At 55.4% G+C, this 13,934-nt stretch overlaps 6 protein-coding genes across 6 annotated transcripts; 4 read left to right on the top strand and 2 right to left on the bottom strand.

The window, feature by feature from the left end:
- Window positions 1-458: 458 nt before the first annotated feature.
- Window positions 459-1,504, top strand: MRS44_001014 (uncharacterized protein; the record flags this gene model as incomplete). Its single annotated transcript, XM_046267589.2, has 2 exons — window positions 459-566; window positions 614-1,504. 2 exons carry the CDS (start codon window positions 459-461, stop codon window positions 1,502-1,504), a joined length of 999 nt encoding a protein of 332 aa, XP_046138907.1.
- A 333-nt stretch (window positions 1,505-1,837) lies between these two features.
- Window positions 1,838-2,522, bottom strand: MRS44_001013 (uncharacterized protein; the record flags this gene model as incomplete). The annotated part of the gene is made up of 3 exons (XM_046280705.2): window positions 1,838-2,198; window positions 2,285-2,342; window positions 2,411-2,522. The coding sequence occupies 3 exons, from the start codon at window positions 2,520-2,522 to the stop codon at window positions 1,838-1,840; spliced, it is 531 nt and encodes a 176-aa protein (XP_046138906.2).
- Window positions 2,523-3,409: 887 nt separating this feature from the next.
- Window positions 3,410-5,294, top strand: MRS44_001012 (uncharacterized protein; the record flags this gene model as incomplete). Its single annotated transcript, XM_046275044.2, has 2 exons — window positions 3,410-3,458; window positions 3,532-5,294. The coding sequence occupies 2 exons, from the start codon at window positions 3,410-3,412 to the stop codon at window positions 5,292-5,294; spliced, it is 1,812 nt and encodes a 603-aa protein (XP_046138905.2).
- A 1,119-nt stretch (window positions 5,295-6,413) lies between these two features.
- Window positions 6,414-9,833, top strand: MRS44_001011 (uncharacterized protein; the record flags this gene model as incomplete). The annotated part of the gene is made up of 5 exons (XM_065623526.1): window positions 6,414-6,597; window positions 7,011-7,822; window positions 7,877-8,758; window positions 8,869-9,267; window positions 9,321-9,833. 5 exons carry the CDS (start codon window positions 6,414-6,416, stop codon window positions 9,831-9,833), a joined length of 2,790 nt encoding a protein of 929 aa, XP_065479974.1.
- A 736-nt stretch (window positions 9,834-10,569) lies between these two features.
- On the bottom strand, window positions 10,570-11,367 carry MRS44_001010 (uncharacterized protein; the record flags this gene model as incomplete). Its single annotated transcript, XM_046267587.2, has 1 exon — window positions 10,570-11,367. One exon carries the CDS (start codon window positions 11,365-11,367, stop codon window positions 10,570-10,572), a length of 798 nt encoding a protein of 265 aa, XP_046138903.1.
- Window positions 11,368-12,248: 881 nt separating this feature from the next.
- Window positions 12,249-13,920, top strand: MRS44_001009 (uncharacterized protein; the record flags this gene model as incomplete). Its single annotated transcript, XM_046270512.2, has 4 exons — window positions 12,249-12,276; window positions 12,356-13,633; window positions 13,692-13,765; window positions 13,834-13,920. 4 exons carry the CDS (start codon window positions 12,249-12,251, stop codon window positions 13,918-13,920), a joined length of 1,467 nt encoding a protein of 488 aa, XP_046138902.2.
- Window positions 13,921-13,934: the final 14 nt, after the last annotated feature.

Raw genomic sequence — 13,934 nt, 5'->3', positions numbered from 1 at the left:
TGCGAGGTCGCCCCCATCCTCTCCGGCAGGCTATTTTTCTTTTCTTCTTTGCTTCTTAAGCCCTCGACTCGCCCTCCATCCCACCCCGAGGCGACCCTCTCGCTGTTCCCCTACGTTCCTCCAAGAGATGCCCCGCGGTGGTCGCTGTCCTGAAAGTTAAGGTCTGCTTCTGAATCGTCGGGCATTTCTCCGATATTCGCGCATTCGACAAACGATACTCGTTTTCCTTCTATTATCATTTACCAATATTGGGTTGGCTTTCGTGCAGCCGTTGAGCTTCCATTGCGACTCATTGCCGAACTGCCCCTCATCCGATACTTCACGATACCACTCGGACGTCGGCCACGACACCGCCATTCGCCAATCTTTCCTACTACTCCCGGCCTCGGCCTTTCCTCTCCCCGTCCCTCTTCGATTTCCACCTCCTTAGGTTCCACCTCGGTCTTCACAATATCGCAATGGAGCCCAGCCCCATCGCAGTCGAGGCTTCGGCCCACTCGCCCGAGTTCCCCCTCAAGGGCAAAACCGCCCTTGTAGAGGCCATTGAGGATGTTCTATGTGGATCGGTGAGTTTGGCAGTCCAAAAGTTTCCCAGGTACTAACATCCCCATAGATTGCCGGCGCTGTTGGCAAGTATATCGAGTATCCTTTCGACACGGTCAAGGTCCGACTACAGAGTCAACCCGATCACCTCCCATTGCGATACACCGGCCCCCTAGACTGTTTCCGACAATCTATAAAGAGTGATGGATTGTTAGGACTATATCGAGGTATCAGTGCTCCTCTTGTAGGCGCTGCTGCTGAGACGAGCAGTCTGTTTCTCTTTGAGAGCCTCGGTCGCGAGTTGTTCTTTATGAGCGGCTTTGCTTCGCGAGAGAAGGGACTGTCTCTGCCCGACCTCTGGATAACTGGCGCTTTCGCCGGCGCATTTACCTCTTTTGTCCTCACACCCATTGAGCTCGTTAAGTGCAAGATCCAGGCACCTGGACTTGGTGATGGATCTAACCGCGCCCCTCTTCGCCCGATCCCTGTCATCAAGGAAGTCTTCCGGCATGAGGGTCTGAAGGGCTTCTGGCACGGCCAGCTCGGAACTCTGATCCGAGAGGCCGGTGGTGGTTCAGCTTGGTTCGGTGCCAAAGAAACGGTGACAACCATGTTTTATCAGGCCAAGACAAAGAAGGCTACTTCAGAGGCTGAAAAGCAGAAAATCTTAGACACGCCCCTTCCTCTTTGGCAGCAAGCCGTCGCAGGCGCCTCAGCCGGTGTGTCTTACAACTTCCTCTTCTTTCCCGCAGACACCATCAAGTCCCGGATGCAAACCGCACCTGTCGGTGACCTGCGAGAGAGGCGAACATTTTGGAACGAGGGCTCGGCTCTCTGGCGGCAGCATGGGTTACGAGGCATGTATCGGGGATGTGGCATTACGTGCCTCCGATCAGCGCCGAGCTCTGCTTTCATTTTCATGGTTTACGACGGTCTAAAGCGATACATCACCGTGCAATAGTGCGATAAGGCAAGGTGGCATCATTCGATGACCAGGGCGATATTTCATTCACGGAAAAGGGCAAAAGGTTTCTCGGGGTCTTGGCGGATGTTATAAAGAGCATTTACGAGGCGTTATATCTTCGATGTGGTTTGGCAAATTGGCAATGCGGGCGGGTTGGGGCAAGAGCTGAAGGTATACATTATTTCACAAACTCAGAGGAGGATATTGAAAATGAGAGGTTGGTATATAGACGATTAGAGGGGGATTGACGTGGACATGGTGGTGAAGAATATGCACCAGGCCAAAAGGTTTCCTCGAACATACACAATATGGATCCATTCAAGTATTCTCTTACTCCTTCTTGGGCGCCTCCTTGCCCGACAGATCCCAGTTGTTCAGGTATCCAATGCTAGTGCAGAGGTAGGTGGCAAAGCTCAGCCAGCCGAGGTATGGGACCTGGCACCAAGCGGCAACCGAGTCAATGGAGCTGTAGAGGTACGTCAAGTAGCCATTGACTCCAACGAGGGTGACAATATCAACCGATGCCTCAATGGGACGGTGGAGGCCAAAGAAAAGAGGGGTCCAGAGGAGGTTGAGGCCGAGTTGGACGCTGTAGAGAGTCATGGCTTGTCGAGCGGTACGGATGGTATCAGGGGAGGAAAAGGGAGAGAGGCCAATGTTGGCAGCTCGATATGCGGCGTAACCCATGACACTAGAAATGGTTAGCTACTGCCATCATGGGTTGAGTGGTGGTAGAGGTTTGCTTGCCCATAAAGGACGGTCCAGACGGGGCCGAACAGCCATGGTGGAGGATGCACAGAGGGCTTCTTCAATAAGAGATATGTCTTTTGGGTTTCTGGGGCAGGAGAGCATCATGTCAGTATTCCAGCCGTCGAGAGGATCATGAGAGGGAGAGGAGCTCACGAGTGGCGCTCAGTCCGACAGCTGTGCCAAGGCCGATGGGCAGCAAAACGGACACGGCGGGTTTGAGGAAGACGGCATCTGGCAAGGTGAGAGCGGGCACGTAGGTCGTCATGATGAAGGTTCTTGGTGTGGTGAATTGGACACAATTGATTAGCTTCTGTTGAAGAACAATGTCAAAGGAAGATCTGGTCCTGTAGAGTGTGCGACAAATGAATGTGATTGAATTGGCTGAAGAGACAATGACGTAATATATATTTCCTTCAGAGAAAGGAGACACCGCCCCAATGCCGAGGCATTCTCAGTTGTGCTTCCATCATGTTCGCGTGAGTGGCCTGATAGAGTTGTTCTTTCAGATGCGCAGCCGTTACAGGCGGGATGACGATCGGAGGAAACGATGTAGGTCGATGAGCCAGAAGCCTGCATCTCACTCCACGGCCAAGACGAGCCCTTGTCCCCTTGCCTTTTGGCGAGTTGGCTACCCCATTTGGAAGCGTCAAGCGAACACCCCTGGCCTTCCATCGGATGTATCCCTTCTGGTCATCGAGTTGATCGAAGAAACAAGCCCAAACAATCGGCAATCCATCGTAGATTATTGTCCAATCGACGCGCTGCTCGTCCTTGTCACGACCAGGCGTAACAGGCAGGGAGATCCCCTGGAGCTGACAGGGGAGATTTCGCGTGAGGCTCGTGGACCGTGGCTGACGCAGCGCCTCGCGACTCTCGTGCACGGACCACCTCTTTAATTGATTCGACTTCGCGATATCGCGTCTCGACGCGTTTGACACGCCTTGACGTTCATCGCGGCGCGCAGGGCCGAGAACATGGGGCTCCATCTAATATTTCCCACTCACCCTAAACTGCAACCGACAATCACCCATCACGTTGATTGCAACTTCTTCATCTTCCAAACCCCAGCACCTCAACCTACCCTGTTGGAAAGTGCCATCGGCTTTGCATCTTGTACATCCTCACTGGAAGCTGGAAGGTGCCATCACAATCATGGCTCGAGCAACACTTGGAAAGAGAGCCCGAGGCATCGACGAAACCGGTACGTCCCTTTTCGAGCACGGAGCAAGAGGTTCGCCTTCCTAGCAACAGTTGCTAACGAAGATTCAAAACAGATGAGCCTTGTGTGGTTGCTACTCCCACCAAGAGAAGTCGACGCTTCACAAAGACTGTCTCATATAACGACGAGAATCAAGACCCTACATACTCCCCCTTCGACGATGAGGAAGACGATGAACTCGCTGAGCTTCCTCCTCCCCGAACACGACGATCTCCCTCCCAAGCATCGACAAAGCAAAACCCCGTCACACCCTCAACTCCACGACATCGCGATGCTCTCTCGGTGCCCCCTACGACGCCTAGACACGCCGTCATGTCGGCAGGCAAACTCTTCAAGCGACTGACACCGCACACACCTCTCTCGCCCAGCGCAGTCCAGACCATCTACCACTCGGCTCGACAACTATTCGCCCGCGGTGCTGAGCCTGGCCAGCTTGTTGGCCGAGACGCTGAACGCAAACAGCTGACCGAGTTCCTCGACCGATGTTCATCGCTAAGCCCCAGCGGCTGCCTCTACGTTAGCGGGCCCCCAGGCACCGGCAAGAGCGCCATGATCACAGAGATGACTAAAAAGTACGCCGAACACGAGAATGTGCGAGCTGCCTACGTCAACTGCATGAGCGTCAAGTCCTCCAAGGATCTTTATACTACCCTGCTTAGCTCGCTGGGTCACGAAGGTGACTCGTCCGAGGCCGAGGCCATCTCAGCTCTGCAAACAATGTTTGTCCCCAAAACAAAATCGGGCACTGCCTACCTTGTGACTCTTGATGAGATCGATCACATTCTCACTCTGGGTTTGGAGAGTCTGTACCGGGTCTTTGAGTGGTCACTGCAAAAGAACTCCTGGCTTGTTCTGGTCGGCATCGCCAATGCCTTGGATCTGACAGACCGGTTTCTGCCCCGACTCAAGTCCAAGAACCTCAAGCCGGATCTCTTGCCGTTCCTCCCCTACAATGCCGCCCAAGTCAAGAACATCATCACTACACGGCTCAAGTCTCTGATGCCTGCTGGAGGCAAGGAGGGATATGTCCCGTTCATTCACCCTGCTGCCATTGAGCTTTGCTCTCGCAAGGTCTCGAGCCAAACTGGAGACATCCGCAAGGCTTTCGAGATTTGTCGCCGAGCACTAGATCTAATTGAGGCCGAGACTCGATCAAAGCATGAGGAGGAGGCTCGAGAGACCCTACTGCAAATGACGCCTTCCAAGCGACCCCTGGGAGAGAACATCAACGGAGCCTCGGGTGGTCCGAGAAGCGTGGTTCAGATAATGGCGAACTCACTCAAGGCACTCACCGCAGAAACGGCACCACGAGCGTCCATTGGACACCTCAACAAGATCACCGCTGCCGCTTTTAGCAACGGCACAACACAACGGCTCAAGGCCCTGAACCTGCAGCAGAAGGCAGCACTGTGCGCTCTTGTAGCTTATGAGAAGCGGCTTCGAGCAGCAGCCAAGATGACCCATGGTGGCTCTACCCCAGCCAAGGCAAAGCTATTGTCACCAACCATCAAGACTCTTTTCGACGCATACTGCCAACTGTGCACCCGAGATTCGGTCCTTCACCCCCTGTCCAGCTCCGAGTTTCGAGAGGTTGTGGGCAGCTTGGAAACTCTTGGGCTGATCAACGCATCGGATGGAAAGAGCGGCAGTCTTGCGGTGCCACAGACACCTAGCAAGAGGGGTCGAAAGACCCTGGCTGCGTCTGGAGACGAGCGAAGAATCACCAGCTGTGTTGGAGAGAAGGAGCTTGAGTCTGTTGCTGAGGGTGTTGGTGCAGGAATCCTGAAGAGCATCTTGAGTGGAGAGGCATTGGATTAGACTGGAAAAGGTGTCGGGAGGATCATGTTACAGCATCGCAAGGCGTTCTGGTTGTTTCTCATTACAGTATGAAGGGGACTGGAGGTTTTGATCATTGTCTTGCATTACAATGGGTGGATTGGTTTGCATGGGCCCTGGCAGGAATCCAGGACCCCAGGATGGATGATGATACCATGTATGTAATAGTAGTCTTTAGATGTTGATGTTTGACGGGCAGGCCGGTATGCCTACGCCTATGGGGATGAGGGACACATTGTCGAGGAACGACAATGAATGTGTTGTTGATAGAACAAATGGATGAGAAATGAAAAAAGAACGAAAATTGATTATTCGCCAAGAATCTATCTGCTTGTGAAGTCTCACTTGACTCGAGCTATTGTCAAGGCAGCCGTGTACGCGGCATACCGAGATGCCTACGTATTCATGCTCCCCAGCAGTTTGCAATAACCTCGCCTTGAGTTGCCGTCCACATCCTCTTGTCCGCAACCCCTGGCCCAAGGCTGGTGTAGTCATCTCGAAGAGCCCCATCCAAACACGCGAGCGACGGCTTACAGTTGACGATTACCTACATGGGACCCATGGAGTGAACCAGGGCCGAGGGCGGCGTCTCAACCGGATCCAGCCATGCCGCACCGACCAAATTTCAATCATGGCGCTTGACAGGGGAGAGGATCGGATCGGTTGTTGCGACTGACGACTCGGAGTTTGTGCCATCCATCCCCATCCAGGGAGCCTGAACCTGAAGAGAGACCTGGCCAGGGTGATTGTCAATGCCCAATGCCGCGTAAATCTGCAAATTGCCAGAACTGGAACCCCCTGGGATCGGTATCCCACCTAGCCTCGCCGGGAACAGAGTCGCACAGGCAGGTCCACTTTGGTTGTTCGTCCCAGGATCTAAATCCTCGGGCGAAACACGCGAGACAAGCTCGTCGTGGCCACAACCAAGCTTTTCTTGGCGAGGGCGATAGCCCGTGAGGTCTTGGCATATGCAAGCCTTGATGACATAGGGAATTACTGGAGAACTGTCGAGTCTGTCTCTCGACACTGGAGGCCTGAGCCAGCGCAAAGGCTCGACGGCGTCAAGCAGGCGAATTGACCTCGCCCCTTTAGTCGCAGGACATGTTGCACGCATTCAGCATTCAGCAGCGCAAGCGAGAGGTAATACTGACAAATCAAGAGTGGAGAGAAGAGCGTCTAACAAAGCTGAGTGGCACGGCAAAATGGCCTTGCAGGTTGTTTGGCGCAATTCGGGCTGGTGACGCTCAGATGGATGGATGGGACCTGGCAATGGGCCCCTGGTTACGTAGGCTGGGGATGCCCGCACTGGTAGGGCCACCTACGCTACGGGGCTCCCGTCACTATAATGGGAGCGTTCCAGCGGCTTCTCCAGCGCCGTCCTCCACTGTCACCTCGGGCAGGTTCCTTCCATCCTAGGTTCCCGCGCCCGAACCTTCCAAATCTTCAATCGTGCGAACTTACAGCCCGCCCATAGCTCCTTCTCCCGCCGGCGGCCCTCCACCTCCGCCTCCGTGTGCGACCTCGACGTGCTCGCACACCCTCACTAACTCATACTCATCCACCAAACTTACCCGGTCACTCAAATCCTCTCTAGCATAGATGCTACTCACATCTTTCAACATCGCTCCTCTCCCCCTCCGAAACTCCTCATCTCTCCAGAAATCCGGATCCATCCTAGGCCTCTAACCCCCTCCTCAGAGCCTGAACCTCGACGACGCGCCCGCCAGCTCAGCGTCTCTGCTCCTCACAACCACCGAAGCCCGCATTGTACGCGAGTCAGCACCCTCACGAGAGACACAACTGCAGCGAAAGACGACTTCACGAGCCTGCGATCCCAGGCCTGCGACGTCGGTTCCCAACCTCGACGTCGATCTCGACCTCGGATCCTGGCCTCCATGCCTTCGGCACCACATCTGGGAATGGGCCGTCGGTCGAAATCCTCCCCGTCGCTCGCTAATCCTACCTCTGCGCCTGGCACCGCCGCATCCAACTCGTCCAACGTCGCGTCCTCGTCACCCGTCGGTTCCGCTGGCTCGTCGACATCTCCCGCCCCTCGGGCGACCTCCCCCACCGCATCCACCTCCTCTTCTACGCGCCCGAGTTTCCTGTCGCGCCTCAGCCTCCCTCTCTCGCTACGCAACCGAAATCGCAATGTCGCCGACTTCCATATCCGTGCCGAGGAGCCCCATCGCCGGTATGGCGCCGGCGACCATGTTCGCGGCGCTGTGGTCCTCGTCATAGTCAAGCCAGTGCGGATCACTCACCTAACTGTGTCGCTGCATGGCTATGTGCGAGTGCTCAAGGACCCAGCTGCAGTGGCCAAAGCCCAAGGGAGTATTGTGATGCCGCAGAACGGTGACTCGGCGAGACCACGGTATCACGGCAATGGGCTCGCCAGCCTCTTTCAGGATGAGCAGGTGCTGAGCGGCGAGGGAAGGCTAGAGCCAGGCAGGTACGAGTTCGGGTTCAACCTTGTATTCCCTGAGAAGGGTCTACCAAGCAGTATCGACGTATGTCCCTCGCTTGTTGGTTTGCGACTGGAGAATGACTGACCAGCGTCACAGTTTGAGCGAGGGACTGTCTCATACATGGTTACAGCGACACTTACAAGGCCAACATCGATCGCCCCGACTTCGTCCTGCGAAAGAAAAGTGATGCTAGTGGAGAATGTAGATATAGGATCGCTACAGGCACCACGGCCACGAACAATCTTTCTTGAGCCGATATCGAAACGAACCCGAAGGAAGAAGTCGATGATGCTGGACAAGACATCTGCTGCCCCGTCAGAGGTCAATGAGCTTGGTTCGGAACCAGATCCCGTCGAGACGCCCACAGAAGAGACACGCGAACATGCCGTAGATACTCGAAGCCCGATCCAGAGCGACATGCGGAGCGAAGTGAGTGGAGAGAGCGGCGTGAGCGGCAGCACAGGCGTTAGCCGGCCTGACCTCACACTGTCCCAGGTTGGGACGCTGACATCAGCCAAGCAGCAGGCGGTGGACAAGAAGACTATTACGGCGACGATAGAGTTGATTAAAGGTGGTTGTTTGCCAGGCGACGCCGTATCCGTGCGGGTCACGGTTCAACATATCAAGCGTGTCAAGAGCATGACGGGTGTTATTGTGACGCTTTTCAGGCAAGGAAAGATCGACAGCAACCCACCGCCTGGCCTTTTCGACGGGTCATTGAGTCGAGAGGACGTGGCGCAAATGGACAAGGATGAAGTGTTTCCGCGGTCAAGAACCGGCCTTGGGGGTCTCACACTAACATCATCGGGTTCGACCAGCATATTCCGCAAGGACTTGGACCAGAACATAGCGCCTCTCATCATCGACCCCAGCACCATGCAGACCTCGGTTACTGTCACTGTCAAGCTGCCTGACGACTCGTTTCCGACAATTAAGGGTGTCCCCGGGGAGATGATCAGCTTCAAGTACCTAGTCGAGGTAGTGGTTGATTTGGGTGGACGGTTATCCAACCAGATGCAGACAGGTCCGGCATCCAGATTCGGATCGTATGGCCATGGAAACTCTGATAACTATACTTATGGGCCAAGAAGGGGGCAAACATTGCGGATACTTCACAACTACGGCACGAAAAAGGAGTCATCTCAGTGGCAATAGAGACGGTTGTGGGTACCACGGACACTTCGAGGGGAAGAAAAAGATCGAGAGCTTCACCGACATCACGGAGAAACCGAGCCCCTGAAAGCGATGACGAGGAAGCAACAGGTCGAGATTCGAGTCACGGCGATGAAGGGCCCCATGAGACACATCAAAACAATGGGCAATTGTCTCCTGGTGGTTACTTTCCATCACAGCAAAACGGGATCCGCCATCCGCCGCCTATCCCTTCACATCCTCCTCAGCCATATTCACAAGTTGTGCCCCTGCAACCTCCTTCGCAACCTCCGCCTTCCCATCCGGGTTATTCTCACGCCCAAACCAATGGCTTCGTCCATCCTCCAACTGCTCCCGCATATATACCCCCCCTGAAATACCAAACCAGAGCAACCTCTCGGAGAAGGATAGAATACGGCAGGCTGAGACAAGGCTATTACCAAGTCAGCCTCCAGAGGCGGGTCCATCCACCAGCAACGAAGACGAAAACATTTACGATGCCGAGGACACCCCAAATGCCCCTCATCTCCCTGCCGACTCGGCTCCAAGTGCTCCCAGCGCGCCCAGTGCCCCTGACGCAGGTCCTTCAGCGCCTACAGAAGACGACATCGAGGTGGCTGCAGCACCACCATCCCAGGCTGTGGAAGACAAGCAAGAGATGGAGCGGCGACGATTGATGCAGGAAGCCAGCGCTCCGCCAGAGTTTCCGGAGGATATGGACCGAAGGAATGGGGGGCCTTCGGGCGAAACGGCCCCAGACCCAGACCCAGAACCAAGTGCGCCTAGCGCCCCGGTTCTCGATGACTTTGATGATGACTTTCCAGGATATGGATCTGGCGCTGGACCATCTGGAAGCTCACGACACGGTGACGGGGAGCAGCTGCCAGCTTACCAGCGATGACATAATTTATATTGACATGTGGGAGCACATTGCTTGGATTTACGATAATACGATGATGAAGATATCTATACAATCTTGGGGCGCTGTGGCCGAGACCAAGGCGTTTGGATATAGGTGTTGGATTATGGATGACATGGAATGGGTACTGATACTGTTGAGATTGTCAACAGGATGTTATATACGGCCAACTTCACGACATAAGTTGTGTCTCACATTGAACAGAAGATGTACTGCCGAGGAGATGGCTCCCAATGGAAGGGACAGCGAAACCACAATCTATTCCCCCAACACCAACCGTACCAGAGTGGTATATGCACATGCATACAATTCTACAAATACAAAGAAGCAAGGCTCACGCCGTCGTCTATCTAAAGAGGAGATTGTCTTTTGCATCCCCGGACATGGCATTGGACAAGTTTTTTTCCCACCCATGCCCTCATGCATCTATCTTATCGGCTTGAGGTCCAGGTCTAGGTCCAGGTCCAGACCCATGAGCCCATTGTTTGGGCAGATGACGACAGAGTCGTTCGATGCCAATGCCGCCATCTCACTCGGCGATCTGTGCCTAATTATAGGTCCCCGTGCGCCGGAGCCAGCACCGAGATTGATCATTCTTCTGAACGTCACCCCTCCGGACTCCGGAGCATTTTTAATGTACAGCCTCCCGCTTCCGGCGCCGGAGGTCCGGAGCCTATCCGGATGTGATTTTTTCTTGGCTCTTGCTCACACTTTCTGTCTAATGCTGCAGCACAATGTGCTTACCCCTCTCCCAGTTATCTAGGCTCTCCTTAATATTGACCCAGTATCGCAGGCGCACCGCTTCGTGCTTGGCAGCCTCTATGTCATCGTGCTGAAAGGCCCGCTCGAGCACCTCCTCACTCTGGGCGATGCGAGCGTCATTTGCGGCGCGGGGCTCGGCGAGGTCCTCCTCGCTCTCGGCTTCCTCGATCTCCTCGCGTGCCTCGAGGACGAGCATGAGCAGGCCTGGCTCCTCAACCTTGAGGGTCTCGTCGTTGGCGACGTCGACACCGCGCAGGGAGAGCAGATACTGGGCTCGCAATAGAGGATTCGCGAGCGTCTTATAGGCCTCGTTGATGCGCGCAGACATGGCCTCGGCGCGGGCCTTGTCCTCGACTGGGTGCATATCCGGGTGTGCGCGAGCCTGCAGGCGGAGGAACTCACGCCGTAGGGCGCGCACGTCGATGGGGAAGTGTCCCGCTGGGGGAGGCCCGTCCGGGAGCGTCTCGGGGAAGAGGTGGTAGTGTGTCGTGGGCGGCGCCGGGGCGGAAGACGGTGGTGCGGACTCAGTGGAGGAGCCGGCAGCACCGCCAGAGGACACGGAGCGGACTTGGACGAACGACGTCGCCGGCGCCCGTGCGGCAGCCGCGATGGCTACATGGCGCGGCGCAGGTGTTGCGGCAACGAGTGGACGATGCGAGGGCGCAAGAGTCGAGGCTCGGCGAACTCGGAGTCGACATCGGAGACAAAGCCGAGAGATATCGCGAACAACCGGGGAGGCGACGGGGGGCCGCATGGTTGATGAAAAGTGAGCTGATCGCAAAAAGGTAGGTCTAGCCGAAAAAAGAGAGGTTGGTCTTCCTATCTTTGATCACGGAGGCTGGGAGATATCGCTTGGAGGATTCCAAGTGCAGGTTGTTTTGTGCCTCCTCCGGGCCAAGCGGACAATGTCGTAATAAATTGTTAGCGTCGGGAGGCTGAGAAGGCGGAGGCTTCTGGAAAATGTGGCTTGAGACTGTGGCGCGTTTGTTCCTGCAGAGGGGCGAAAACTGGCGGCCTGGGATGGCAACAGCAAGTACCAAGTACACGCTGAATGGGGCAGGAGAGAGCGAAATCTGGGGTGCCGGGGTACATGACGCTTAAGAGACATTACGTCGCTGGGTCCTTCCCTCGGGCGAGGTCGGCGGTCCTGGTTCGGGGTCCAGTCCGATCCAATAGCGAGGCAGCCATTGATATCAACGGAATCTGGAATAGTCGCCGTGTTCGCGCAAAAAAACAGAAGATGCTATGGAGTTTTATATCCTGCTTCCTGAAATAAACCCCTGTTCAGTCAAAAAAGGATCCATTGCTCGTCATTTGATTTGATATCGTGCACTTCTGAGGTCGCTTGCATCCTTCACCTTCTTTCCTTTTTTTTCCCCTCCCCGCCTTCAATTGTCCTGTTTAGAACACACGCGCCCTCCTACTGCAAGCTCCGGGCGCCAGTCGCAAATCCCGCCGCCCCCAATCGATAACATAACCCCCAATCCCGAGATTCCAATTGGAAAGCGGGATAGTATTTGCCGAGTCGAATAGTAGATCTGACCTTGATATCCAACGGAGAGAAGCTTCTCATCCTTCTCATATTCTCTCTCCCCTTCCCCTTTCCTCCACCCGTAGTCCACAACAGAAGCCATCATGGCCAAGGTATTCGACGCTGCTGAAGGTATGAGGACCCCCCAACTCCACCCTCTTACATGTCGCCAGAGGGTGCAATTCCACTGACACGACATCCCCTCCACCAGTGGCCAAGCACAACACCCCAGAGAGCTGCTGGGTTGTCCTCTATGGCAAGGTCTACGACGTGACCGAGTTTCTGCCATCTCATCCTGGCGGAAAGAAGATCATTCTCAAGCTCGCTGGTAAGGATGCCACAGAAGAGTATGACCCTGTCCACCCTCCTGGCACCCTCGAGGAGAACCTCAAGCCCGAGGACATTCTCGGCGAGATCAACCAAGAAACACTCACCGAGCCCGAGCCCACATCCGAAAAGGCCGTCGTCAAGTCTGGAGACGATATTCCGCCCCCAATGGGCTCACTCATGAACCTGGATGAGATTGAGGAGGAGGCTACCAAGCGCATCTCGAGAAAGGCATGGGCCTACTACTTCTCGGCCAGTGACGACCTATGGTCAAAGAGCTACAACAACTTGATCTACCAAAAGATCCTTCTCCGCCCTCGAGTCTTTGTCGATTGCACGGCTTGCGACCTCACCACAACCCTTATCGGCAACAAGGTCGGCCTTCCCGTCTTTGTGGCTCCGGCTGCCATGGCCCGACTGGCCCATCCCGATGGCGAGCAAGGTATCGCAAAGGCATGCTCACGCTTCGGCGCCATGCAAATAGTATCCAACAACGCCTCCATGACACCCGAGCAGGTCATTGAAGGTGCCAAGCCTGGTCAAACCTTTGGCTGGCAGCTCTACGTCCAGAACCAGCGCCACAAGAGTGAGGCCATGCTCAAGCGCATCAATGCCATGCGTGACTACTACAAGTTTGTGTGCTTGACTCTGGACGCGCCTGTCCCTGGAAAGCGTGAGCTCGACGAGAAGGCCAACTTTGACTACTCTGAGCCAAGTCCTGCAAGCGGTGAGAGCAAGCCTGGTGCTGGAGGTGTCGGTCAGCAGCTCTTCTTTGGCACCGCTGCCGACCTGACATGGAAGACGACGCTGCCGTGGTTGGCCGAGCACACAGATCTGCCCATCGTGCTGAAGGGTCTGCAGACTCACGAAGATGCCTACCTGGCGGCTCAATATGCTCCTCAGGTCAAGGCCATCATCTTGTCCAACCACGGTGGCCGAGCTGCCGACACAGCGCCTCCGGCCATCCACGTACTCCTCGAGATCCAAAAGTACTGCCCCGAGGTGTTTAGCAAGATCGAAGTCTGGGTTGATGGAGGTATTAAGCGTGGAACCGATGTTGTTAAGGCGCTGTGTCTCGGTGCAAGCGCTGTCGGCATCGGTCGTGGTGCACTGTTCGGCCTCGGAGCCGGAGGTCAAGCCGGTGTCGAGCGGGTTCTCGAGAGTAAGTCCTAACCGCGATTCCGGACATGTCCGAACCCTGTCTAACACATGTAAACCAGTCCTCGAGGCGGAGACGGCAACGTGTATGAGGCTGCTCGGAGCCAAGAATATCTCTGAGCTTGGGCCTAGATTTGTAAGTTGTCTCCCCAGGTTTCCCCAGACCCCACCCCGCTTGGCGATCTCTACTAACTGGGTCGGCAGGTGAACGCTCGACAGGTGGAACGAGATATTTACGATGGCGATGCGGGGTTGGACCGAAGAGGCCTGTGGACGAGATCCAAGCTGTGAGGAGAGCCATCATG

The sequence above is a fragment of the Fusarium solani genome, assembly GCF_023522795.1.
Source record: "Fusarium solani strain SB1 chromosome Unknown bctg00000000, whole genome shotgun sequence".
Lineage (NCBI taxonomy): Eukaryota > Fungi > Ascomycota > Sordariomycetes > Hypocreales > Nectriaceae > Fusarium > Fusarium solani.
The sequence above is the reverse complement of the archived record's forward strand: the minus strand, read 5'-3'. Positions and strand labels throughout refer to the sequence as shown.